The 21,616-nt window shown below is 39.0% G+C and overlaps 1 protein-coding gene across 17 annotated transcripts in view; it reads left to right on the top strand.

The window, feature by feature from the left end:
* The window catches only part of Kmt2c (lysine methyltransferase 2C), a 297,069-nt gene that overhangs the window by 158,026 nt on the left and 117,427 nt on the right, over positions 1 to 21,616 (top strand). For all 17 annotated transcript variants that reach the window (XM_029570484.1, XM_029570494.1, XM_029570489.1 and 14 more), the window contains 7 exons: positions 2,524 to 2,625; positions 2,801 to 2,905; positions 7,475 to 7,656; positions 7,902 to 8,066; positions 9,266 to 9,375; positions 10,299 to 10,364; positions 11,342 to 11,554. In XM_029570484.1, coding sequence (XP_029426344.1) covers positions 2,524 to 2,625; positions 2,801 to 2,905; positions 7,475 to 7,656; positions 7,902 to 8,066; positions 9,266 to 9,375; positions 10,299 to 10,364; positions 11,342 to 11,554 — 943 coding nt within the window. The remainder of the gene's footprint in view (positions 1 to 2,523; positions 2,626 to 2,800; positions 2,906 to 7,474; positions 7,657 to 7,901; positions 8,067 to 9,265; positions 9,376 to 10,298; positions 10,365 to 11,341; positions 11,555 to 21,616) is intronic.

The raw sequence follows: 21,616 nt of genomic DNA, 5'->3' as shown, positions 1-21,616 counted from the left end.
TGTAGACCAGGCTGGCCTTGAACTCACAAAGATCCGCCTGCCTCTGCCCCCAGTGCTGGGATTAAAGGCGTGCGCCACTGCCCGGCCCTCAGGTTTTAATTTCTGATTTTTCGCCTTTTTCTCTCTTTCCTCTTTGAACCTTTTTATGCCTTTGATGTGAATTTGTAACCTGTGTTTTTATTTTTTTAATTATAGTATTGAATTCTTTTGTCTGAAAAACTTTGTTAGGTTGGGATTTAAACGTTTTATTACAGTTGCTGTCAGTATTATAAGACTCAGGAAAAAATGAGAAATGATGTAAATCAACCAAATAGTGTTCAAGAGTTTGACTATTTTAGGATTGTGAATTTTACCAATTGTCACATCATTGAATTTCCTTTAAACATGAATTGAAAATATATTTGGTAAGTATTGGCAAATATTTTATTTAGTACCTTTACTATTTCACTGAAATCTCATTGTTTTACATCCTAAATGTCATTTTAAGTTCAAAATACAAACGAAATTACACAATTTTACTGTGAACCATTGACAAGAAAACTTGGATTATAGTCTTTAAAAGAAAAAGTTTGGTGGCCACACACCTTTAATCCCAGCACTGTTGAGGCAGAGGCAGGTAGATCTCTGAGTGTTCAAGGCCAGCCTGGTCTGTATAGCAAGTTCCAGGCTAACCAGGGCTATACAGGGAGATACTGTCTCAAAAACAAAACAAAAAATTTACTGAGGTATAATTGATATGAGGATATAGATATTTTACATACATAATAAGGGTGTGTCTATACCCTTGAAAGCCATACTACAATCAAGATACTGAAGCCTTTGATCTCTTAAAATTTCTTCAGTCTCCTCTGTGGTCGCTCTGGCCCCCCGTTTTGCCACCAGTCTTTGTCCCTAAGTATAATTCATTTGAGTTCCTTCACTATAGATGTGTTATTTTTTCTGGACTTGATCATGTAGAATATACTGTCTGTCTGATTTATTTTACCTAAATAATTAGTTTTAGATCCCTGAACACTAGTTACCACATGTGGATCTGTTTTTGGAATCTGCATGCCATGCTGATGTTCTGTTTCTTTGTCTTTAGGTCAGTATTCCACTCCCTTGATTAGTGTTTTTTAATAACTCTTGAAATCAGAAAGTCTTCTGATTCTTTAACTTTTTCAACATCATTTTGGACAGATCAGGCCTTTCGTATATGAATTTTAGGTTTAGCCTGTCAGTTTCTAGTGTTAAATATTTAGATTGCTTATAATTTTTCCTTGTAGTTATCAAGTGTTTTTATGACTTTAAATTGCTATTATTACTGACTTGATCATAAAAACATTATTTTAGTACTATCCATTAAAACTTTTACATGTGTTTAAATTTAAAATAGCAATATATTTCTTCTGGTTAATTTTTCTACCATTCCTCAAGAAAATAAGTTTATTATTTTTGCTTTGTCTTTGACCATAACATTTTCAGGGTAGGTTCTAACTTTTTCTTTTTTCTTTTTTTTCGGTCTTTTTGAGACAGGGTCTCCCTGTAGCCCTAGCTGGCCTGGAACTCACTATGTTGACCAGGCTGGACTTGAACTCACAGAGATCCGCCTGCCTCCCAAGTGCTGGGATTAAAGGCTGCGCCGCCACGCCCGGCTTGGTTCTAACTTTTTTAAGGGAAAGAAGACTGCATATTATCATTTTAATATTGGCTTCCTGGTGTTCTCTGTTACTGCATTTAATTCAGAGGTTTTGTACCTACTTGATTTGGTGAAAAATATCCAAGTTTAGAAATGAGCATCCATGATTGATAATTGTTTGGCTCATACTGACATTTTTATAAGCTATTCAGAATTCTGATACCAAAAGTAGTGCTGTCTAAGAGAACTAAGTGGGAACCACATGTGCAGTTTAGCATTTCCTGGTAGCCACATTAAACAAGTTAGGATGAAGCAGCAAAGTTAATGCATACCACTTGACCCTTCTTTCTGAAATACTACCCTTTCCACAAATAACGTATACCAAGTTAGTGATGACCTAGCTTCATATTCTGATTCTGGTGCAGAGTATTTGAAAATTTGCACGTATTAGAGTTTATCTCAGTTCCAGCTAATCGCATTGCCATTCTCAAGTGTCATCAAAATAGATATGTATGTATATACAGGTGCTACAATTTCTGGATAATCACATATTACTAAAGGCAGGCTTATAGTTTTTCATTTTTCCTGATGTATAGCTCTTCTAAGTCTAAAGAAATAATTCATTGGAAAAAAAAAATCTTGGCTCTTTAATTTAGAAACCTGGTCCTGCTACATGGCCCAGGCTGGCCTCAGACTTGCCATCCTCCTGCCTCAGCCTTCTCAGTGCTGTGATTATCAGTACACAAAACCATGCCTGACTATGACTCATAGCATTTTTTATTTAATTTATTTGAAATTATTAGTCTAATCACTGGCAAAAGTTATATTTTGGATGTGAATTTTCAGTTAGGTGCAATACCAGTAAGTAACGTAACTTCACGTTTGCTGTATTTTGCTTTTTGTAGGTATCTGCTGCAGACATTTCTTCAAGTAAAGATGAAGAAGAAAACTCTATGCACAATACGGTTGTTTTGTTTTCTAGTAGTGACAAGTTCACCTTGCATCAGGTTTGAACTTAATCTTCATTTTCTCAATTCTTGTTCGTTTTTACTATGCCCCATCCTATACAGATACATCTTACATAGGCTGTAGTGCTATATTAATTAGGAATATATTTTAGTCATTCACATATTCTTCACTTTATCTATAATTTAAAATAGCTTTACATGCTCTTTATTTCAGGACATGTGTGTGGTTTGTGGCAGTTTTGGCCAAGGAGCAGAAGGAAGATTACTGGCCTGTTCTCAGTGTGGTCAGTGTTACCATCCGTATTGTGTCAGTATTAAGGTAAAGATGCTTAAGTTAAGTGAGTCAACGAAAGCATTTCTCCATTTTTTATTGCATTTATTTATTCATTTGTTTGTGTGCCCGCTATGGTGTATATGTGGAGGTCAGAGGACAACTTGTGGGAGTTGATTCTCTCCACTGTTTAGTTTCTGGGAAGGAAGTTCAGATTGTCAGGCTCTGTGGCCAGCACTTTTACCCTCTGAACCATCTCACTGGCCCCAACCAAGCCATATTGAAATTTTTATTGTTTGAGTACCTAATATGGTACCATTAATCACATTTCCATTATACGTGATATAGTTGTTGTTGTTATGTATATGTGACCGTGTTTTAAGAAGCTTAAATATTGCTTTTAAGTGTTCCTCCATAAATTATCTCATAAAAATCAGTGGTCTTAACTTATACTAATTATGCATGCTAATGTGTACTAATTGTGTTGTAAAGGACATTGAAAATGCAGTTACTTACTTTAAAAAGCAATTTATCCTGTCGCTATTTAAGGTATTGTTTTAGTTTTTCCATTGCTGTGGCAAAACAGTCTGATCAATACCAGCTTGGGGAAGAAAGGGCTTATTAGGCTTAGGTCTCCTGGGTCACAGTTCATCAGAGAGTCCAAGGGAGGAACTCAGGGCAGGAACCTGGAGGCAGGAGCTGGAGCACAGGCCATGGAGCAACACTGCGTACTGGCTTGCTCCCCTGGCCCCTTCTCAGCATGCTTGATATATATATATATATATGTATATATATATATTTTTTTTTTGGTCTTTTTGAGACCTGATCTCCTTGCAGTCCCAGCAGACCTGAACTCACTATGTAGACCAGGCTGGCCTTGAACTCACCAGGATCCACCTGCCTCTGCCTCCTGAGTGCTCAAATTAAAGGCGTGCACCACCATGCTTGGCCAGCCTGCTTTCTTATGCAACACAGGCCCACCTGCCCAGGCGTGGCACCGCCTCACAGACATAGCCACAGAGCAGTCCAATGGAGGAAATTCCCCAATTCCCTCAACTCACGTGTGTCAAGTTGGCACTAAAGCTATCCAGCACGGGCATTATCCTTTTTTTTTCATTTTCCTACAAAACTGACTACAAAGTTTCAGAATAGGCATAGTATTTAGTTACGCTTATTTGCTTATTTGGGTCTCCTTACATTTTCTCCTTACAGCTAAAAACAGAACAAATACCATATTTCATGCAAGTGAGTAATAATCAAGAGCTGAAACCCTCAGTTGCAAGCACTGCTGATTAGACACTAAGAAGCCTTTTATGGAGTAGCCCAGTACTTGGTTTTAACAGTATTTAAAAATGGGCATGAGTCAGATATGCTATTACACATCTTTAACCCCAGTGCTAAAGCAGCAGAGGTCTACATAGTACTTTCCAGGGAGACCCTGTCTCCAAAAAAAAAAAAAAACAAAACAAAAACAAAAACAGGCAAATCTCAGTACTCTAGCTGTTGAACTAATCTCTATTTCTTTGTAAGAATTCAGTTTTAATGAATCTTAAAATAATCGAGTAAAGTAACAAACGGTCACTCAAAGCGGCCAGCTATAGGTGTAGGGTTCTGCTCCACATGAAACACTGTTCTTGCTGATCTTGCCACACCATGTAGGATAAGCATGGGCCTTAATTTCTAGGTCATGAATCATTCTGAACTTACACATGGTCTTTATGCCTTCTTTCTTGCCCTTCACCACCACTATGTGATGTCATTGTTTATCCAAGACACCTGTATAATAATAAGCAGAGCAGCATGTGTTCCCAGGAGACTCTAACTGTTCTAAGGAACTGAATGAAGTGAGCTTAATCTATCTAAAGTAGAAGACTAATCCATGCAATGAATATGATCTTTCCAAATTTGTTGCTCATAGCATGTTGCCTTTCCAAAAAAAAAAAAGAAACCTTGTCTGGACTGGTGAGATGCTCAGTGTGTAAAGATGCTTGCTACTCAAGCCTGGCAATCCAAGTTTGATCCCCTGGACCCATTTAAAGGTGGAAAGAGAGAACTGACTACACAAAGTTGTCCTCTGATCTCCACAAATTGGCTGTGAATTGCATGCCCTCATTCCTTCTTCGTGTGCACAGTAAACAGTGAAAAATTGAAACCCTCAGTCTAAAGCCAATTAAAAAAAAGAATTGTGTGTGCACTAAAAAGATTACTTCTTTGTTTCTTCATATTCTAAATGCTCTGTGCTTTGACTTTAGAGTATTTACATTTCTTATCTTAGGATATGGATTATGATCCCTATTGAGTTGGGATTGTCAGTTCTTGTGAGTCCACTTAATAACGTAGCCAGTTTCTTTTCCTACCGAGGTAGCAGTCTTAGCAGGGAAGTTAAGATTCAAAGGCCCCACCCAGAACTTTTAAAAAAATTTTTTTATTTTATGTGTATGAGTATATTGCCTGCATGTATGTGCGTGCACCCATGTCATGCAATGCCACGGAGGTCAGAAGAGGGCTTTGGGTTCCCTGGGAACTGGAATTAAGGATGATTCGTAGCCACCATGTGGGTGTCCAGCCCCTCCACCCAGTACTTTTAATTGAACAATTTTTCTATTTACAGATTAACTGAACCTTTCTTATATAAATTGAGATCATAACATTAGCAAGCTCTTTTATTAACTAATTACCCCCCCAGGTAGAAAGCACATGCTTTCCTGGCTGTGTATGGTTCCTTTTAGGGTGTCATGTCTTTGGTGGTCAGTTGTGTTTGGATAAACTTTTTGAATCTTTTTCATTTTCCTTGCATAGGTCCAATGAGCCTTCATCCTATAGTTGATAAAGTCACGCTCCTTACAAATAATAGAATGTTTTATGTTAGCTGTGACTATTAAATATTTACCATTTCCAAAATCAAAGCAGGATACAAGAGCATACATGTAGCTTGTATGACATCAGTGTTGTGATGTTGCTTTATATCAGAGCCTCTGAAAATACCATACCTTTGTCACTAAATCCAGCTGCAATAAAAACTTATGCCTTAGCAGTAGAATAGCTCTACTCTAGCGCCCTGGTAATGTGCTAGTGCTTGCTTTCCCCGTGTCAGCCCCTCACTTCTGTGTCTCTGTTGGATCTCACCACCTGATCACCAGTGTCTTCACACCCTAATGGGCTGAAATACACATTTTCCAGCCTTGGGTGCGCTCTGGCCATTTATTATGCTTATAAATCTCCAGTAGGTATTTTTTCCCTTGTTGGTCTGCCTTGAATATGTGCAGGTTAACAGTCAGTCCAGGACATCACTGGAGTCCTGTCTCGATTTTTAGATCACTTATTCGTTCCTGCTCTTCTACTTTCCAGTACTGTCCTGAGAGTTCTAATTGCTCCACTTTTTCTGAACTCCATGTCTTACCAACTTAGCAAACTGTTGCACCGTGACTCTCCCTCACTGGGCAGCATTGTAGAAGTTGCCTGTCAGCAAAGTATCACAGGACTCAGCCTCCTCTCTGCTCTTCCTCCCCCAGAGGCCACATTCTTCTTTGTGATAGCCACTTTAACACGGTTTGCCAAGTTTTGTGCTCTCTGATAGTGGGAGAAAGGACTATTCCTGCTTCGTTGTAGCTGAAATAGATATGTATAATACATTCATAAGTCTACTTTGGACCTTAAATAGAGTACAAAGAACTTTTAAATGTTAAAATTAAATAATTCCAACTGAAAAATTAATTAATGATTAGCTCTATTTTTTAAGGTACTAGAAATCTCAAAAGGCGAGAAATTGTCCAAGTGTTGCAGTCCTGTGAATAGCTGAAGTAACCCTGACACCTATTTATTGATTAGATCTGGTAGTCAGAATGATTAAGGTGGACGGAGACTTAGAAACCAAGATATATTGTCTCAGTAAGTACAGACCAAGTACCTGAGAGTCTGGTTAAAAGGATCCCTGGGTAGGTGTCCGTGAATAAGAAAACAGAGCAAGTATGAAGATGATATTTTGTGATGTTCTTCCTCACCTTCCTAAGCTCTGTCTTATACTTGTAAGTCAGGGGTTTGTGCATCGCGGCCCACGCCAGTTCACACAGGAACCTTTATTTTAACATAGCAGTGCTCTTTAGTTACACATTTTTAGTGTTTTTTTTTTTTTTTTTGCTCAGCAGTTGCAACAGACCACAGGGCCCAGAAACCTTAAATATTTACCTGTCCATTTTCTGTAAAATTTGCTGTTTACTGCACTATTCCACCATGCTTTTCCTGCTCTTCGCTCTTCATTTGGTAAATAACAGATTATAACTTGGTAGTTTGAGACATTTAAAAATGAATATGCCAATCCCATTACTAAGGAGGCATGGTTAAAAATCGAAAGTACTCTAGCTCCCCTTCTGAAACAGCCCCTTCACGCCTTTCAGGTCCACTAGGTGAAAGTGCCACTTTCACCTAGTTTGATCCCTGGTCTCTGAAAAGTCTGCCGGTGTGCCCTGCTCAGTGTCGGGTCACCAGTGATACTTGCTTGCTTTTCTTCTCTGTCTGAGCATACAGTACCACAATAATATTTTTGGTAATACTCTGATTGTACAAAAATGATTTCTTATTTAATGTATAAATCGTTTGAATTGGTGGTTTCTTTTGCAGATCACTAAAGTGGTTCTTAGCAAAGGTTGGAGATGTCTTGAGTGCACGGTGTGTGAGGCCTGTGGGAAGGCGACTGACCCAGGAAGACTCTTGCTGTGTGATGACTGTGACATAAGTTATCATACCTACTGTTTAGACCCTCCGTTGCAGACAGTTCCCAAAGGAGGCTGGAAATGCAAATGGTACTCCAGGATTCGGGTTGTCTTGTCAATCTTTCAAGCTCTCCACTCCCTCATGCCATGTTGCTTTCATAAAAGAAGTCGTGTGTATTTAATAATATAACCCATAGTTTTCGTGATTCATACTAATCAGGAACATTTTTGCATGTAAAATGATTTCCTCTCATTCTGTGTACTTGTGGCCTCGCAAACTGTCGTAGTTGAATAAGAAAATAAACTCGAGACTTTGGGGGGGATTTGGGTTTCAGGTGCGTGTGGTGCAGACACTGTGGAGCGACGTCTGCAGGTCAGCGGTGTGAATGGCAGAACAATTACACGCAGTGTGCTCCTTGTGCCAGCTTGTCTTCCTGTCCGGCCTGCTGTCGGAACTATAGAGAAGACGACCTTATTCTGCAGTGTAGACAATGCGATAGGTATCGTGCCAGTTTGTTTCCTTTGCCATCTTTTGTAAGTTTTTTTTTTGCCCTCAAATGTACCAAAAGGAACTTAGAAAATAACTTGATTGTAAATTTAAGGAACAAAACTTTGCTTTCTAGATTTTTTAGTTTGTAAGCTTCCAGAATAATTTTCATGTTTCAAATTTCCAATTTTAGACTTTTAAGACTTTTAATTAGGGACTTTTCGAAGGTTTATCAGTCTCTTAAAATTAGACACATAATTGGTGCGTGCATATATACATTTTCTTATGGAGAATTTCAGAATCTTCTGGTAGATTCTAAAAATGGTCTCCCACACTTGTGTTTTTTTTTGGCTTTTTGAAACAGGGTCTCCCTGCAGCCATAGCTGCCCTGGAACTTGCTATGTAGGCCAGACTGTCCTTGAACTCAGAGATTCATGTGCCTCCCTAGTGCTGGGATTAAAGGCTTGTGCCACCATGCCTGGCCACTCTATTTTGTTTTAACACCACTTTTCTTAAAGTTCCAGACCTAGTATCTAGATACTAGATAAACGACCTTAGATCTTCCTAAGTAGATGTGTGTGCAGCTTCAAAATAAAAAAATGTTTTATCTTTATTGATAGTTTCTTGCCCTGTTAGCAGTTAAGCACCATTGCACGATGTCACGAAGTGTCCCTTCATCAGTCATTTTTTCTTTTTTTGTTGGTAAAGGTGCAGTTTTTGTAGCACTCTTCCTAGAAACTCTATTCCAAAGCAAGGCAAATCCTTTGCTTTATTTCCCAGTTGCTAATCCTGACACCCTCGTGCCTGTCCCTAGTTAGGTGCAGCACATGGAGTATAGATCCGGTGTGTTTCTGAGTTCCTGTTGACCATCCCTGAGAAGCTTCGTTGCTTTTTGGTCATAGAGGTCTTTTTGATTATAAAGGACAATTATCTGCTTCATGTAGTAGGACACTTGCTTCCTCTTTAGTACTTGTTTCTGTTCTTGTAATTGTTTACTTGTTATTTAGTTAATTAATTTTTCTGCTTCTCAGCACTATGAAAGGTCTTGTAGGTCAATAGGGGAAGTGAAGAGAGAAGGCTACAATGAGCTGGTAGGAGCATTTTAGACTTGGGCCTTTTAAGTTTCAGGTCAACTCCTGTTTTGATTTTAAGAAAGGAAATAGTTTCTAGTATATTGAATTTCTTTTAAATGTACAAATGTGGTCTTTTTAGATGGATGCATGCAGTTTGTCAAAATTTAAATACTGAAGAGGAAGTGGAAAATGTAGCAGACATTGGTTTTGATTGTAGCATGTGCAGACCCTATATGCCTGCGTCCTATGGTAAGAAAATAACATAAATTGTGAGTTGTGCGTCCCTGGGACTTTCTTTGATTCCTTTGCACCTTGTCCATAAACCAGAGTGGGCTTAAATCTAATTACTTATGTTTTATGGACATAATATTTAAACTAATATTTTGTGAAATAGAAGTTTTGTATTTAATACAATCTCATCCCAACTTTATTAAAATTACTTAACTTAAACTACTTACACAAAGGGAGGAAGCGAAGCATGTAATCTTCGTATGTAAAATGTAATCTTGCTTTCAAGGAATTACTTTCTTTATTCTTTTTATTTTACGTGTGTATATTGCCTGTGTGCCCCATGTCATGCTACTCCCTCGGAAGTCACAAGAGGGCATCAAATCCCCTGGAACTGGAGTTATGGGTGGTTGTTAGCCACTATGTAGCTGCTGGGAACAGAACCTGGGTCCTCTGCAAGAACAAGTGGTCCTCTTAACCACTAAGCCATCTCTACAGCCCGCTTTCAAGGAATTTAGTCATGTACAGTCATCTTAATCTAGAAACCCACTCGTGTTTGCATATCTTCTTGACTTCTCTTTGTGTTTTGTTCTTGTTTTTAAAACTGCTTTTGGATTCTGAGTGTAATGATGTACAGTTAAATAATCTCAGCACTTGGGAGACTGAGGCAGCAGACAGTTTGAGGCCAGCCTGTACTACCTGTTGAGGTCCAGGCCAGCCTCAGCTGAATAGTGAGAGATTGTCTCAAAAAACAGTATAACTCAAAAGAAACAAAGCCTGCTTTGGGGGCTGGGCTGGAACTCACTGGTTGGCACTTGAGTAGCATGAGCGAGCCCCCAATAGTATTCATGGGTTTGTTAGAATGAAATTAAAACAGAAACTGGTACTTTAATCATATATAAGTCTTTTCTTTTTCAAAGCTTCCTGAATTGTTTTCCTTTCAGTGCCTTCCTCTGACCGCTGCGAATCTTCACTCGTAGCACAAATTGTCACCGAAGTCAAAGAGCTAGGTAACCTTGACATGCATCCTTTTTTTCTTTAGAAAAGACGTAATAATTCTTAAATAACTGGCTTGGTGCATATACAGAATTGTTTATGTTCAATATAAATTGATGTTTATTTCTAGAATTAGTGTATAAAATGTCCATATAACCCCCTTTTGCTGCAATAGCATTACTATGAATTTCAGCAGATTTACCAAAGAAAATAATAGCTCAAAGAAGTAACTGTAGTTGTTCTTGCCCTGGGTTCATTGAGTGTCTACCAGGCTTGTTCATTTGTTAGTTAGAGGAAGAAAGCCTCTGTAGTAAACAGCCTCATTCAGAATTAATCTAATATTTTACTACTTTTTCTCTGATAGCTTGGAATGGTGACCCTTTGATACTTCCACAAGTTATTTTATTGACTAATATTGCCAACATTTCTGATACAGAAACATTTGAGTTGTATAGGAATTGTTCTAACGTACAATAGTTTAGACATTAAAGATTTGAGTCTCCAGAATTTATTTCTTACTGTTAATTTTTAGCTAGTATTCAGAATGATTTCATTCTCATTTTCATGTGTGTATGTCACTGTACTAAGGGGGCAGGGTCTTCATACATAGGCTCCCTCTCCATGTAAGCCATCCTCTTGGTACTTTCAGATGGGCATGTGTTTTCTTACATAAGTTGATCCTTACCTTTCCCCTTTTCAAAGAAAAGGCTTGTTGTTGAGTTAACTTCAGTGTTTTCTTTCTAAATCTTTCATGATAGATGAAAGCAGAAATGTTTAGGAATAAAACAAAGTGAAACATGCAGCCTTTCTCCCTAAAAAGTTTGGTGTTTTAACATCATCCATGCATACATTTCATGGATAATTGCTGAATGGAAACACATTTGCATTTCTATGCCGCGTATATTTAAAGTAATAATAAACTAATTTAAAATGAAAAGTCAATTTAAAATGAAAGCTTAAATTTGTATCCTTGGGATTTTTGTAATTTTAGATCCACCTAAGACCTACACCCAGGATGGTGTATGTTTGACTGAATCAGGGATGACTCAGTTACAGAGCCTCACAGTTACAGTTCCAAGAAGAAAACGGTCAAAACCAAAACTGAAATTGAAGATTATAAATCAGAATAGTGTGGCTGTCCTTCAGACTCCTCCAGACATTCAATCAGAGCATTCAAGGGATGGTGAAATGGATGATGGTAGAGGTAACACTAACTTATTTTCTTTGGGACATATGTATAAGAATTAGTATATAAAATATCTTTTGAAAGATGTATGTAATGGTTAGTCACACTGGCATAGGTGACTGATGTGACATTTGCTTTCTTGAAATACTTTCATGTTTGATATCTAAGAACACTACGTCTGTAAGCTTGTAAATGAAATTCATAGGGTTTCACTTTAATTTGCTAATTATCAGGATAAGCCCTCTTAGGTCCTATAAGGTTGGTGTGTGTTCTTTGTAAACTATGAATTTATAAACAGTCTGTTTATCAGTGTAGTTACCAAAAGATTTTTCTAGCTGAACATGTGAGGTAACAAAATTATTTTAGACGCAACATTAAATACAACATGGATTAACTTTGTTTTTCAAAAAACATCATTTTTTGTGTTTATTTTAGAGTGATTATTTTCAGCTGATTCAAAAATAAAGCAGTAATAATTTTTTTTCTATGTTTTATCATTCTGTAGTTTTGTCTTTTTGAGACAGAGTCTTCCTGTAGCCCCAGCTGTCCTGGAACTCACTATGTAGACCAGGCTGGCCTTGAACTCACAGAGATCCACCTGCCTCTGCTTCCCAATTGCTGGGATTAAAGACATGTACCACCACACCCAGCTCATTCAGTAGGATTTATTAAATGCATATTGTATGCCAAATGTTGGAAGTCATGTCACTGAAAAAGAGGTATGTCCTGGATCTTACATTTTAATGTTTTTTACAAGAGTATTAGAAAAACCCACATTGGGGCTGGAGAGATGGCTTAGTGGTTAAGAGCACTCGCTACTCTTGCAGAGGACCCAGGTTCAATTCCCAGCACCCACATGGCAGGTAACAACCATCTGTAACTCCAGTTCCAGGGGATCCAGTGCCCTCTTCTGATCTCCATGGACACTGCACAACATGAGTGCACTTACACACATGCAGGCAGTGACACTCATACACACAAAATAAGAATAATAAATAAAACCCTCACATGACATATTAAGCAATTATGATGTATTTAGCAAGTACCAAGGAAAAAAAGAACTAGGCTCAGTGGAACTGAAAGTACAGGCAGTGGTGTCATGTTGTCCTATGATTTTAAAACCAGGGCATGTGTCCAATATGTTTGAGAAATGTCATGAAAGCCATTGTCCAAGAAAGTGACCTGATGGGACAGTAGGAGGCACGGAGATTGCATGTGAGTAGAGGATGGATGGCACAGTAGACCATGCAGGACTGTAAGTGATTCTTGGGAATCGGTATTCAGCAGAGTGGAGTGGGGTGGCGGAGTCTTGAGAAGAGATCAGGATCTCATGTACAAGTCTGCTGTTGAGGTGAACAGACTGTTCCATAGGAGAGTGTGGTCAGCAGGTCAGTCAGAAGCTGTGCCAGTAGTTCCAGGGAGAGATTTTGGTGGCCTGGAAGGAAAGAGAGTGTCTTAGATGTCTGGGAGGAGCTGGTTCTGGTCCCTATCAGCCACAGCGCATGGAAGAAGTTCCTGAAGTCATTGAAGCTACCCTGAAAACGAGCTTCCGCCATGGCCACTTAAGTTTGAGAATTGCTGTATTTTCAAAATGTGGAATTCCCTGAATAATACACATTTTTAAACGCATATAACAGTATAAGACTGTAGAACTTATAAAAAAATCAAAACAAACAACTGAAAAACAAAAAGATTGTGGAAGGTGTTCTCTGTAACTACTGCTCTGTGAAACAGCGTGTAAGCGAGGGCACTTCACTGAGTTGTATGTGCTTTTGCTGTCTGGTGTGATAGAAAATCAATTGAAAGGAAAAACTACTTTTTTCCTATTTGTGTGGTAAAATAGCCCACTCTTTTTTTTTGCGGGGGGGGGCATCTTTTTGAGACAGGGTCTCCCTATAGCCACAGCTGGTCTGGAACTTGCTGTGTAGACCAGGCTGGCCTGCCTCCCAAGTGCAGAGATTAAAAGCATGTGCCACCACACCTAGCTCAAAATAGCCTACCTTTAATTTGATTTACTGCATGTGACAGCTTTTGAGACAGGGTCTCACTGAATAGCCTGGGCTGGGCTGGCCTTGAGAGCTCTAGTTTTTGATTCTTGGCCTCATAAGTCCTGGCACACGGGTGTGCTCCACAATACTCGGCTATCCTTATTCTGCTGAATAGGAAAGATGGCTGCTGTTTAGCAGGTTAATTGTTAGAAGCATTAATGAAGGCAGTTTCAGAGTTAAGAGTCGGATGTGCAGTGTTTTCCTGGCCCCTCCTGCTCATTTGCATCTCAGTGTCTAGGCTCAAGCACACGACCTTGAAGATCATTTGCACTTCCCTATTTTCTAAGTAAAACTCCTTTTTAAAATTTAGTACTGCTACAAGTTAACTACTCCACACTTACACATACAGATGTTTAAAATGAGTTTTAAGCCTGTACGAGAAGAGGAAAAAAGTGTAGTCATTATAATTACTGTTATACTGATTTCTGATAAAATTGTTGTGTTTGGGTATTTTGTATTAACCTAAAATTTGCCACATTTTCAGATGAGTTGATAATGTCTTAGCAGTCTTTGTAAAACAGGATGGAACAATGGGCAGTGTCCACTCTTCTGGCTATTGATAGGACAACTCCATTGAGTGTAATGCTGAGAAGGTTTGAGGTTGATGCCAGGCCCTTATCACAAAATGCAGGGGGCTGGAGAGACGGCTCAGCAGTTAAGAGTACTGACTGCTCTTGCAGAGGACAAGATTCCCACATGGTGGCTACGAACCATCCTTAACTCCAGTTCCAGGGGACTCCAAAGCCCTCTTCTGACCTCCGCAGCATTGCACGACATGGGTGCACTCACATACATGCAGGCAATACACTCATACACATTAAAAAAAAAAATAACAAATTAAACAAATGAAATGCAGAATTCTCAGAAATTGTATATGTTAGAATAGTAGTTTGCACTACTATTCTATTGTGCTAAGCGTGTGCTTCATTAATGAGTATTTTCTGTGTTCGACAGTGATCAACAGATTTGTATATGTGATGCAAGTTCCTTTTGAATTAACTAAAGCTCTCTGCAAGAAGCGTTCTCTGAGCTGAGCTTTTTCAAATCTTTTTCTTTTGGAACATGTAGAAAAACTGTAATGCAAGACTACGTTTACTTTGTAGTATAAAGTCCTATCTTACAGGTTACTGTATTAAAAAGTACAGAGCAGTATATTAGGGGGAGCTATATTTTAAGTTTTGAAAAGTTTCATTGACTAACAGTGATCTTGAACTGTGTAGTTTCCAACTTGAAGCTACCTGAATATAATATCAGCATTTTACTACACATAGGATTTTAGACTCATTAGATTCTACTGGTGTCTGTACAGTCCACATTACCTTGTGATGGTTTTGTAATATTCCAGCAGTACTTTTGATTTTAAAAGTTTTCGGGTAGACTTTTAAACTTACATGTGCCCATACCGTTTTCATAGTGTATCAGAAACAAATCTCTCAGATTTACCTGCTGGTTTTTCAATCTCTCTCTCTCTCTCTCTCTCTCTCTCTCTCTCTCTCTCTCTCTCTCTCTCACACACACACACACACACACACACACACCACACATACGTGTTTAAATGTAAAGAAAATAAAAGTAGTGTACTATGTATCTTTAATGGAAACTAAAGTTCCTTCCCTCTCAATTTCTATCATTACAGGTGGGAATCCAATGCATTTGACTCCAGTAGGCAAAGGGCAGGGCAAGCAGGGAGAACAAAGGACTGCTTTCAAGGACTGTTAGAGGGAGGAAACCTGTGTTCTGAGTTAAGGCCACTGTCTCTAGCTGGTTACTGCTTGTAATGTTTATCTTCTAACTTTCGGTTTGTAAACAGGTTATATTCAGCTGATTTAAAATGATAAAAGACCAGAAAGATGAAGTCTCTCTCCCTTCTTCTCAGTGCTCCTATTCACTTGTCCAGAGGCAGTCTCCCAGGCACATTATACATGCACGCATGCATGCACACACAGCTCCCAAGTATATCATACATGAGCGTTCATGTACTTGTGCACACTCGTGGACATATGCATTTTTTAGTTTCTTTTGTGTTGATACTTTTTACTGTCCTTCATGTTTCATGACTGACTATTCCTTTGTAGGGCTATAAGTAGCTTAGTTTGTCATTCTTCCCCTCTGATATCCCTTTGGGTTTGTTTTTCGATATATATTTTTATTACAGTTTTGTGCCCTTCATATCACATATCTTAACCCTGTTTAGACCCTTGCTCTGTCTGCACTCCCAGCTCTCCCACCAGGTTTCACGCCGTCTGTCATAAATATTGAGACCCATTGAGTCAAGTTTGTGTCCCTTGGTGTGTGTTCATGCACTGGAGGCTGGTTAGCCTATCTGGCATCACTCTCAAGGAAGACCAACTCTCCCTCACCCATCAGTGATCAGCTGCTAATACTTCCTCACCCATTTCCTCATTTGGTTTTCGGTTGTAACTAAAAAGTGTGTGTGTGTGTGTGTGTGTGTGTGTGTATGAGTGTTTTGCCTACATGTATATAAGTGTACTATGTGTGCAGTGCTCATGGGGGCCAGAAGGCGCCATTTGAGCCCCTGGAACTAGAGTTACAGATGGTTGTTCCACTGTGTGGTGCTGGGAACTAAACCCGGGTCCTTTTTGAGAGCAGCCAACAGCCATCTCTTTAGCCCCAGAGGACATTTGTAATGTGCAAGATAGGCATACAGAGATGAACTCTGCTAAATAAGGGTGTGCCTCCCGCTTCTTTTTAAGAGAGCTTCTAAGAGTTTCTTATTAGATCTATTTACCAAAATACTAGCAAGTTATGTTCTTTCTGAATTAAAATATTCCTATGTTGTAGCCAGAAGATGCCCATACATCAGTGGTTCTTATCAAAACATTAATCTGAACATACCTGTATCGATCTCCTTGTAAACTTCCCTTTGCCCCTCCACTTCTAGCATAATGAACTGTCTTCACTTACACTGTCCAGAGGTGATATATCAATTCTGTGAATTCTAACTTGTTTGCAGATTGGCTAATTCATTACAATGCTTTTTATAATACGGTATCATGTTAGAAAAGTGGAGAGAGCTGTGCCTGCTCTTTTTGTTTTGTTTTGTTTTGTTTTGTTTTGTTTTGTTTTGTTTTGTCTTTTTGAGACAGGGTGTCCCTGTAGCCCAACTGGCCTGGAATTCGCTATATAGACCAGGTTAGCTTTCTGAAGACCTTGTTTTGTTTCCCAGCACCCACATGGCGGTTAACAGCCCCTCCAGTTCCAAGGTGTCTGGTGCCGTTTTCTGACCCTTGTGGGCATTACACAACACAGATGCACTCACATACATGCTGGTAATACTCTCATACACATAAAATAAAAATAATAAAATATTTAAAAAGTATCTATAAAGCTTAGATTTGTGGAGTGGTCTTTGCAAAATAAGCACAATAATTTACAGAAAATGCATTTAATAGACTGTGCTGGATAGCTTTAGTGTCAACTTGACATCTGGGTTGAGGGAGCCTCAATTGGGGAATTGCCTCCATAGGACTGGCCTGTGACCATGTCTGTGGGGCATCTTTTTGACTGCTGAGTGATGTGGGAGGGCCCAGCTCAGTGTGGATGGTACCACCCCTGGGCAGGTGGGCCTCTGTTCCATAAGAAAGCAGGCTGAGCAGGGGCCAGGGGAGCAAGTCAGTAAGCAGCATTCCTCCATGGCCTGTGCTCCAGATGCTGCCTCCAGGTTCCTGCCCTGAGTTTCTACCTGGGGTCCTTGATGAACTGTGACCCGGGAGATGTAAACCTAATAAACTATTTCCTCCCCAAGTTGGTATCGGTCAAAGTATTTTTTTCACAGCAATGAAGAAACAAACTAGGACATAGACCTATGCTTATAATTTTAAAATCTTTCAGATGTGGGAATCCTACCAGCAAGCCCTTCCCTCCTGTGTCCTCTTCTGCTTCTCCTGCTGGTAACTCTCATGACTTCAGTTCAGAATGAGACTCACAAGAATCTCAACAAAGGTCATCCCAGAAGATAGTCCCTTCTAAAAATGAAGCATTTGTAGAGATTATTGTGCTGCTTCTAGTATAATTTGTGCCTTAGGACTTATTTTTTAATATCTAGCTTTTTTTTTTTTTTTTTTTTTTTTTTGGTCTTTTCTGAGACAGGGTTTCCCAGTAGCCCCAGCTGGCCTGGAACTCGCTATGTAGACCAGGCTGGCCTTGAACTCACAGAGATCCACCTGCCTCTGCCTCCCAAGTACTGGGATTAAAGGCGAGTGCCACCATGTCCGGCAATATCTAGCACTTTTAACTGAAATACAACAATGGCTAGACAGCCTGAACCAACCAGCAGGCACAGTACCCTCCACTCTGCACTGGTTTTTCACCTCCCCTTCATCACTACCCATAGTTAGCATTTGCCCCAAAGCACTGTTTTAAGAATTCCATGCCTCCAGTGCAGCCATTCCTATGAAATTACAAAAACAGTCCTTAAAGGTGTTGCTTTATCTGTCTGTTTTCACCATCTCCATGCGTCTTTAAACATCTAAAGACTAGATGTTTCCAGTAAGGACTTGAGTTTTCCCAGTGTATATACATATGTACATTAAGTGAACTGCCATACCTAACAAAGGCTGAGTCCTACAATGACCTGTAAATGGGGATACTCTGGCCTGGAGCCTTTCCCATCTCTGCAACTATAATACTTTGAGGGGAATATTAGCAATTTTACTTTCTAAGTGGTTTTAAGACTGGTTTTTCCTATGAATTTTAACACAAAGGATAATCAACATGTGTGTCTACTAAGTCCTCTTTATCACTGGAAGCCTCTTTAACTACTCAAGAGCAGTATGTCCATTTAACTGCCTAGCCATTTCTTCAGCTCTTCAAAAAGCCCCTTTCAGAAGACATTGTTTCCATGAATTTAACACAAAGTGTACAAAGTATGTTAGATTACTAACTTGACTTCTGTCATACTAGATGTCATTAAGTTAGGACTCATTGATCCAATGAGTACTATATATAGTATGGCAAAGTTAAATTTAGTGTCCATAATATACAGAGTGATGGCTAAGCTAAACAATTCCAGCTTACACTCACAAAACCTTTTACAGTTTCTGCCTTCCACCTCCCTCAGTCCACAGACGAGGCACAGATAGTACAGGGTTTCTCAGCTTGTTTAACGGCTCCATTTCCAAACACAGTATTTCCCAAGTTTTAAAAAAATCTATTAAGTCTATTTATACGACGTACTCTATCCACTATTTTCTATTTTGATGTCTTTAATTTTTTTCATTACATTCATTTATTTGTGTGTATACATGCATGTGTACACGCATGCTGTGGTAAGTGGTATGTGGAAGTCAGAGGCCAGCTGGGAGAGTGGAGTCTTGCTACCAAATTCAGGTCATTAGTCTTGGCAGCCTCTTGCTGGCCCTATTGATATTTAAATGCATCAAGCAATTTTAAATATCTGGAAAGTCTAGATATTTCATGTAAGAACTTTCCTGCCATGCAGACAGCATTGATGAAATTGTATGTGTAGCAATGGTTATAATTTTAGGTATGTTCTAAATATAGCTGTTTGGATAAGAACTGATCCCTCCTCTCTTCTCTCTGTCTTCCCCATTGGACAAATACAAGCATATATTTCTTTAAGTACTGACTATTTACCTTCTTAGCTGGCTTGGCTACCTCGACTCACGTGAAGTGCTTAGAAATAGTTGAACAGATTCATGTTAAAAAGTCATTTTCGGAGAACAAGCTTTCCTATGTATGTCTACAAAATATGCTAGTTTTACTACTTTGCCATACACTGACGCCTCCTTAATGTTTAAAGATCAGATGCTGAAACCTTTGGGCATGTTTGTCTATTATATACGGTATATACCCACTAAGAGTAAATACACAAATGGTGCCTTAAGAAGTCCCAGTATAAACACACTGGCATATATCACCTTTGCCATTTGCATTCCTCTGCTGTCTCTAAAGCACTGAGCAGGTGGAGTCAACAGTGCTTACAGTGGTGGTCTTATCATTCTATTCCCAACAGAGTATTCCATACAGATTTCAGCAAAGAACATTTATAAAATGACATTTTACTACCTCTGCATTTAATAGACACTGGGCACTCCTAAACACCTAGATAGATGAGATATTTAAAGTAAGGACTCAATTTGTTCATGGTGTACTTAGCAGTCTTTAATAAACTGCACATGTGTACAATAGTAATAATAATTCTGCTCTAGAATCTCCTGCTCTCAATCCAGTAGGCTGTACTGCAGGCTCTTCCACATACAGACAGACCAGATGCTGTAAGTTAGGGCTCCTTTGTCCTTTATATATACTTCATACACAGCAGTGTAACTTTCCCTTCCTCACTCTGAGTGGCTCTGCTGCGCCACTCAAGAAGGGTTTGGCTGTTTCTCCCCAAACAGTATTTCTTATGAATTAAAAAACAGACGTTTTTGTAACGATTATGTAGCCAAGTGAAATCCTTTAGTATTTTTTCTTTCTGTATCTGACTTTTTTCGCTTAGCATAATATACTCTAGTTTATATGTGGTGATGTAAATGGCAGTAACCATGGAAGCCAGGAAACGGAAGGGTTAGGGTTAGGGTTAGGGTTAGGGTTAGCCAGGAAACGGAGGGGAACAGCAGGGTAATGTTTTCCCCTAAGGGAGCAGAGATGGTGGAACATGAGTAAAAAGAAAGTGAAGAAGGGGACTACCAGAAGGGGAAAGATTTAAGCAGCATCTACTTCAAATTTCTTTTTCATGTATTCATCTTTATTTTCCATGTATGATGTTTTGCCTACATGGATGTAAGTTCACCTGTGTCACAATGCCTGCAGAGGCTTGGAGGCGGTGTTGGAGCCCTTGGATCTAGGAGTCAGGGACAGTTGTTGCTGCCATATGGGTGCTGGGAATCAAACCCAGGTCCTCTGCAAGTTCATCCAGTGCTCAAAGCTACTGAGCCATCTCCCAGCCCCAACAGTGTCTCTCTCTTGGGATGTATGTGACAGTTATGTTTTCTGTCTTTGGAAGTTAAGTTTTTGAGAAGCCTCTGTACTGTTCTGCATACCAGCTGTACCAGCTTACATTTTCATAGTGCACTGTACTTTCTTTTCTCCACATCTTGTCTTATACCTTTAAAAAACTTATTATAGCCATTGTGAAGCATGAGAGGTGAAACGGAATTTTAATTTTCATTGATTAATGCACCTTTTCATGGTTTGTTGTCTACTTAACATGTTTTGGAGAAAATGAGTGTTCAGTTTTCATTGCCTATTCAGAGTGTTTTACTATTGACCTCTGTGATAGACTTCTTTATTCTTTAGATATTAATCCCTGATCAGATATACAGTTTGCATGTATATTCTCTCCCAGTTCTTATGCTTCTTTTCATATGCTTTCTTTTTGTTAATTGTTTCTTTGACTGTGCAGAAGCCTTTTGAATTGATGTGTTCTACTTAATCGATGCCAAGTCACCCCCACAATCTGTCCCTCCTTCCTCCCTCTTTCTGGTTTATTTATTTACTTAGTTGTTTTTGTTTAAAACAGGCTCTCACGATGTAGCTCAGACTAGCCCCAGCTTTATGATTACAGGTTAAGGTTTTATGACTGCATTTGTGTCTTTATTTTGAGTCAGTTTCTCTGATACATGATAAAGGTTTGGTTTTATTCTTTTGTCTGTAAATAACCAGTTTCCCCAGCACCATTTATTAAAGAGACTATTTTGTTGTCTTGATGAGCTTGTCAAAAATTCATTTGCTATGAGCTTGGGTTTATTTTTGAAATCCTGTTTTATTCTGTTACTCTGTGTGCCGTGTTTTACATCAGTTTTGCAATGTTTTGATTACTATAACTTGAAGTGTAATTTGAAATTGGGTGCTCTAGTGCCAACTTGTTTTTTTTCTTTTTAAAATAAACATTTATGTTTAGGATTGGAGCAATGGTTCTGTGGTTAAGAGTACTTGCAGAGGCCCCAAGTTCAGTTCCCAGAACCCATATGGCTGCTCATAACTGTAACTCTAGTTCCAGGGTATCCAACACCCTCTCTTGGTCTCCACAGACACACTCTCTCATGGT

Source organism: Nannospalax galili, unplaced genomic scaffold, assembly GCF_000622305.1.
Source record: "Nannospalax galili isolate Female #2095 unplaced genomic scaffold, S.galili_v1.0 scaffold302, whole genome shotgun sequence".
Taxonomy (NCBI): Eukaryota; Metazoa; Chordata; class Mammalia; order Rodentia; family Spalacidae; genus Nannospalax; species Nannospalax galili.
This window is presented reverse-complemented; position numbering and strand designations above follow the sequence as displayed.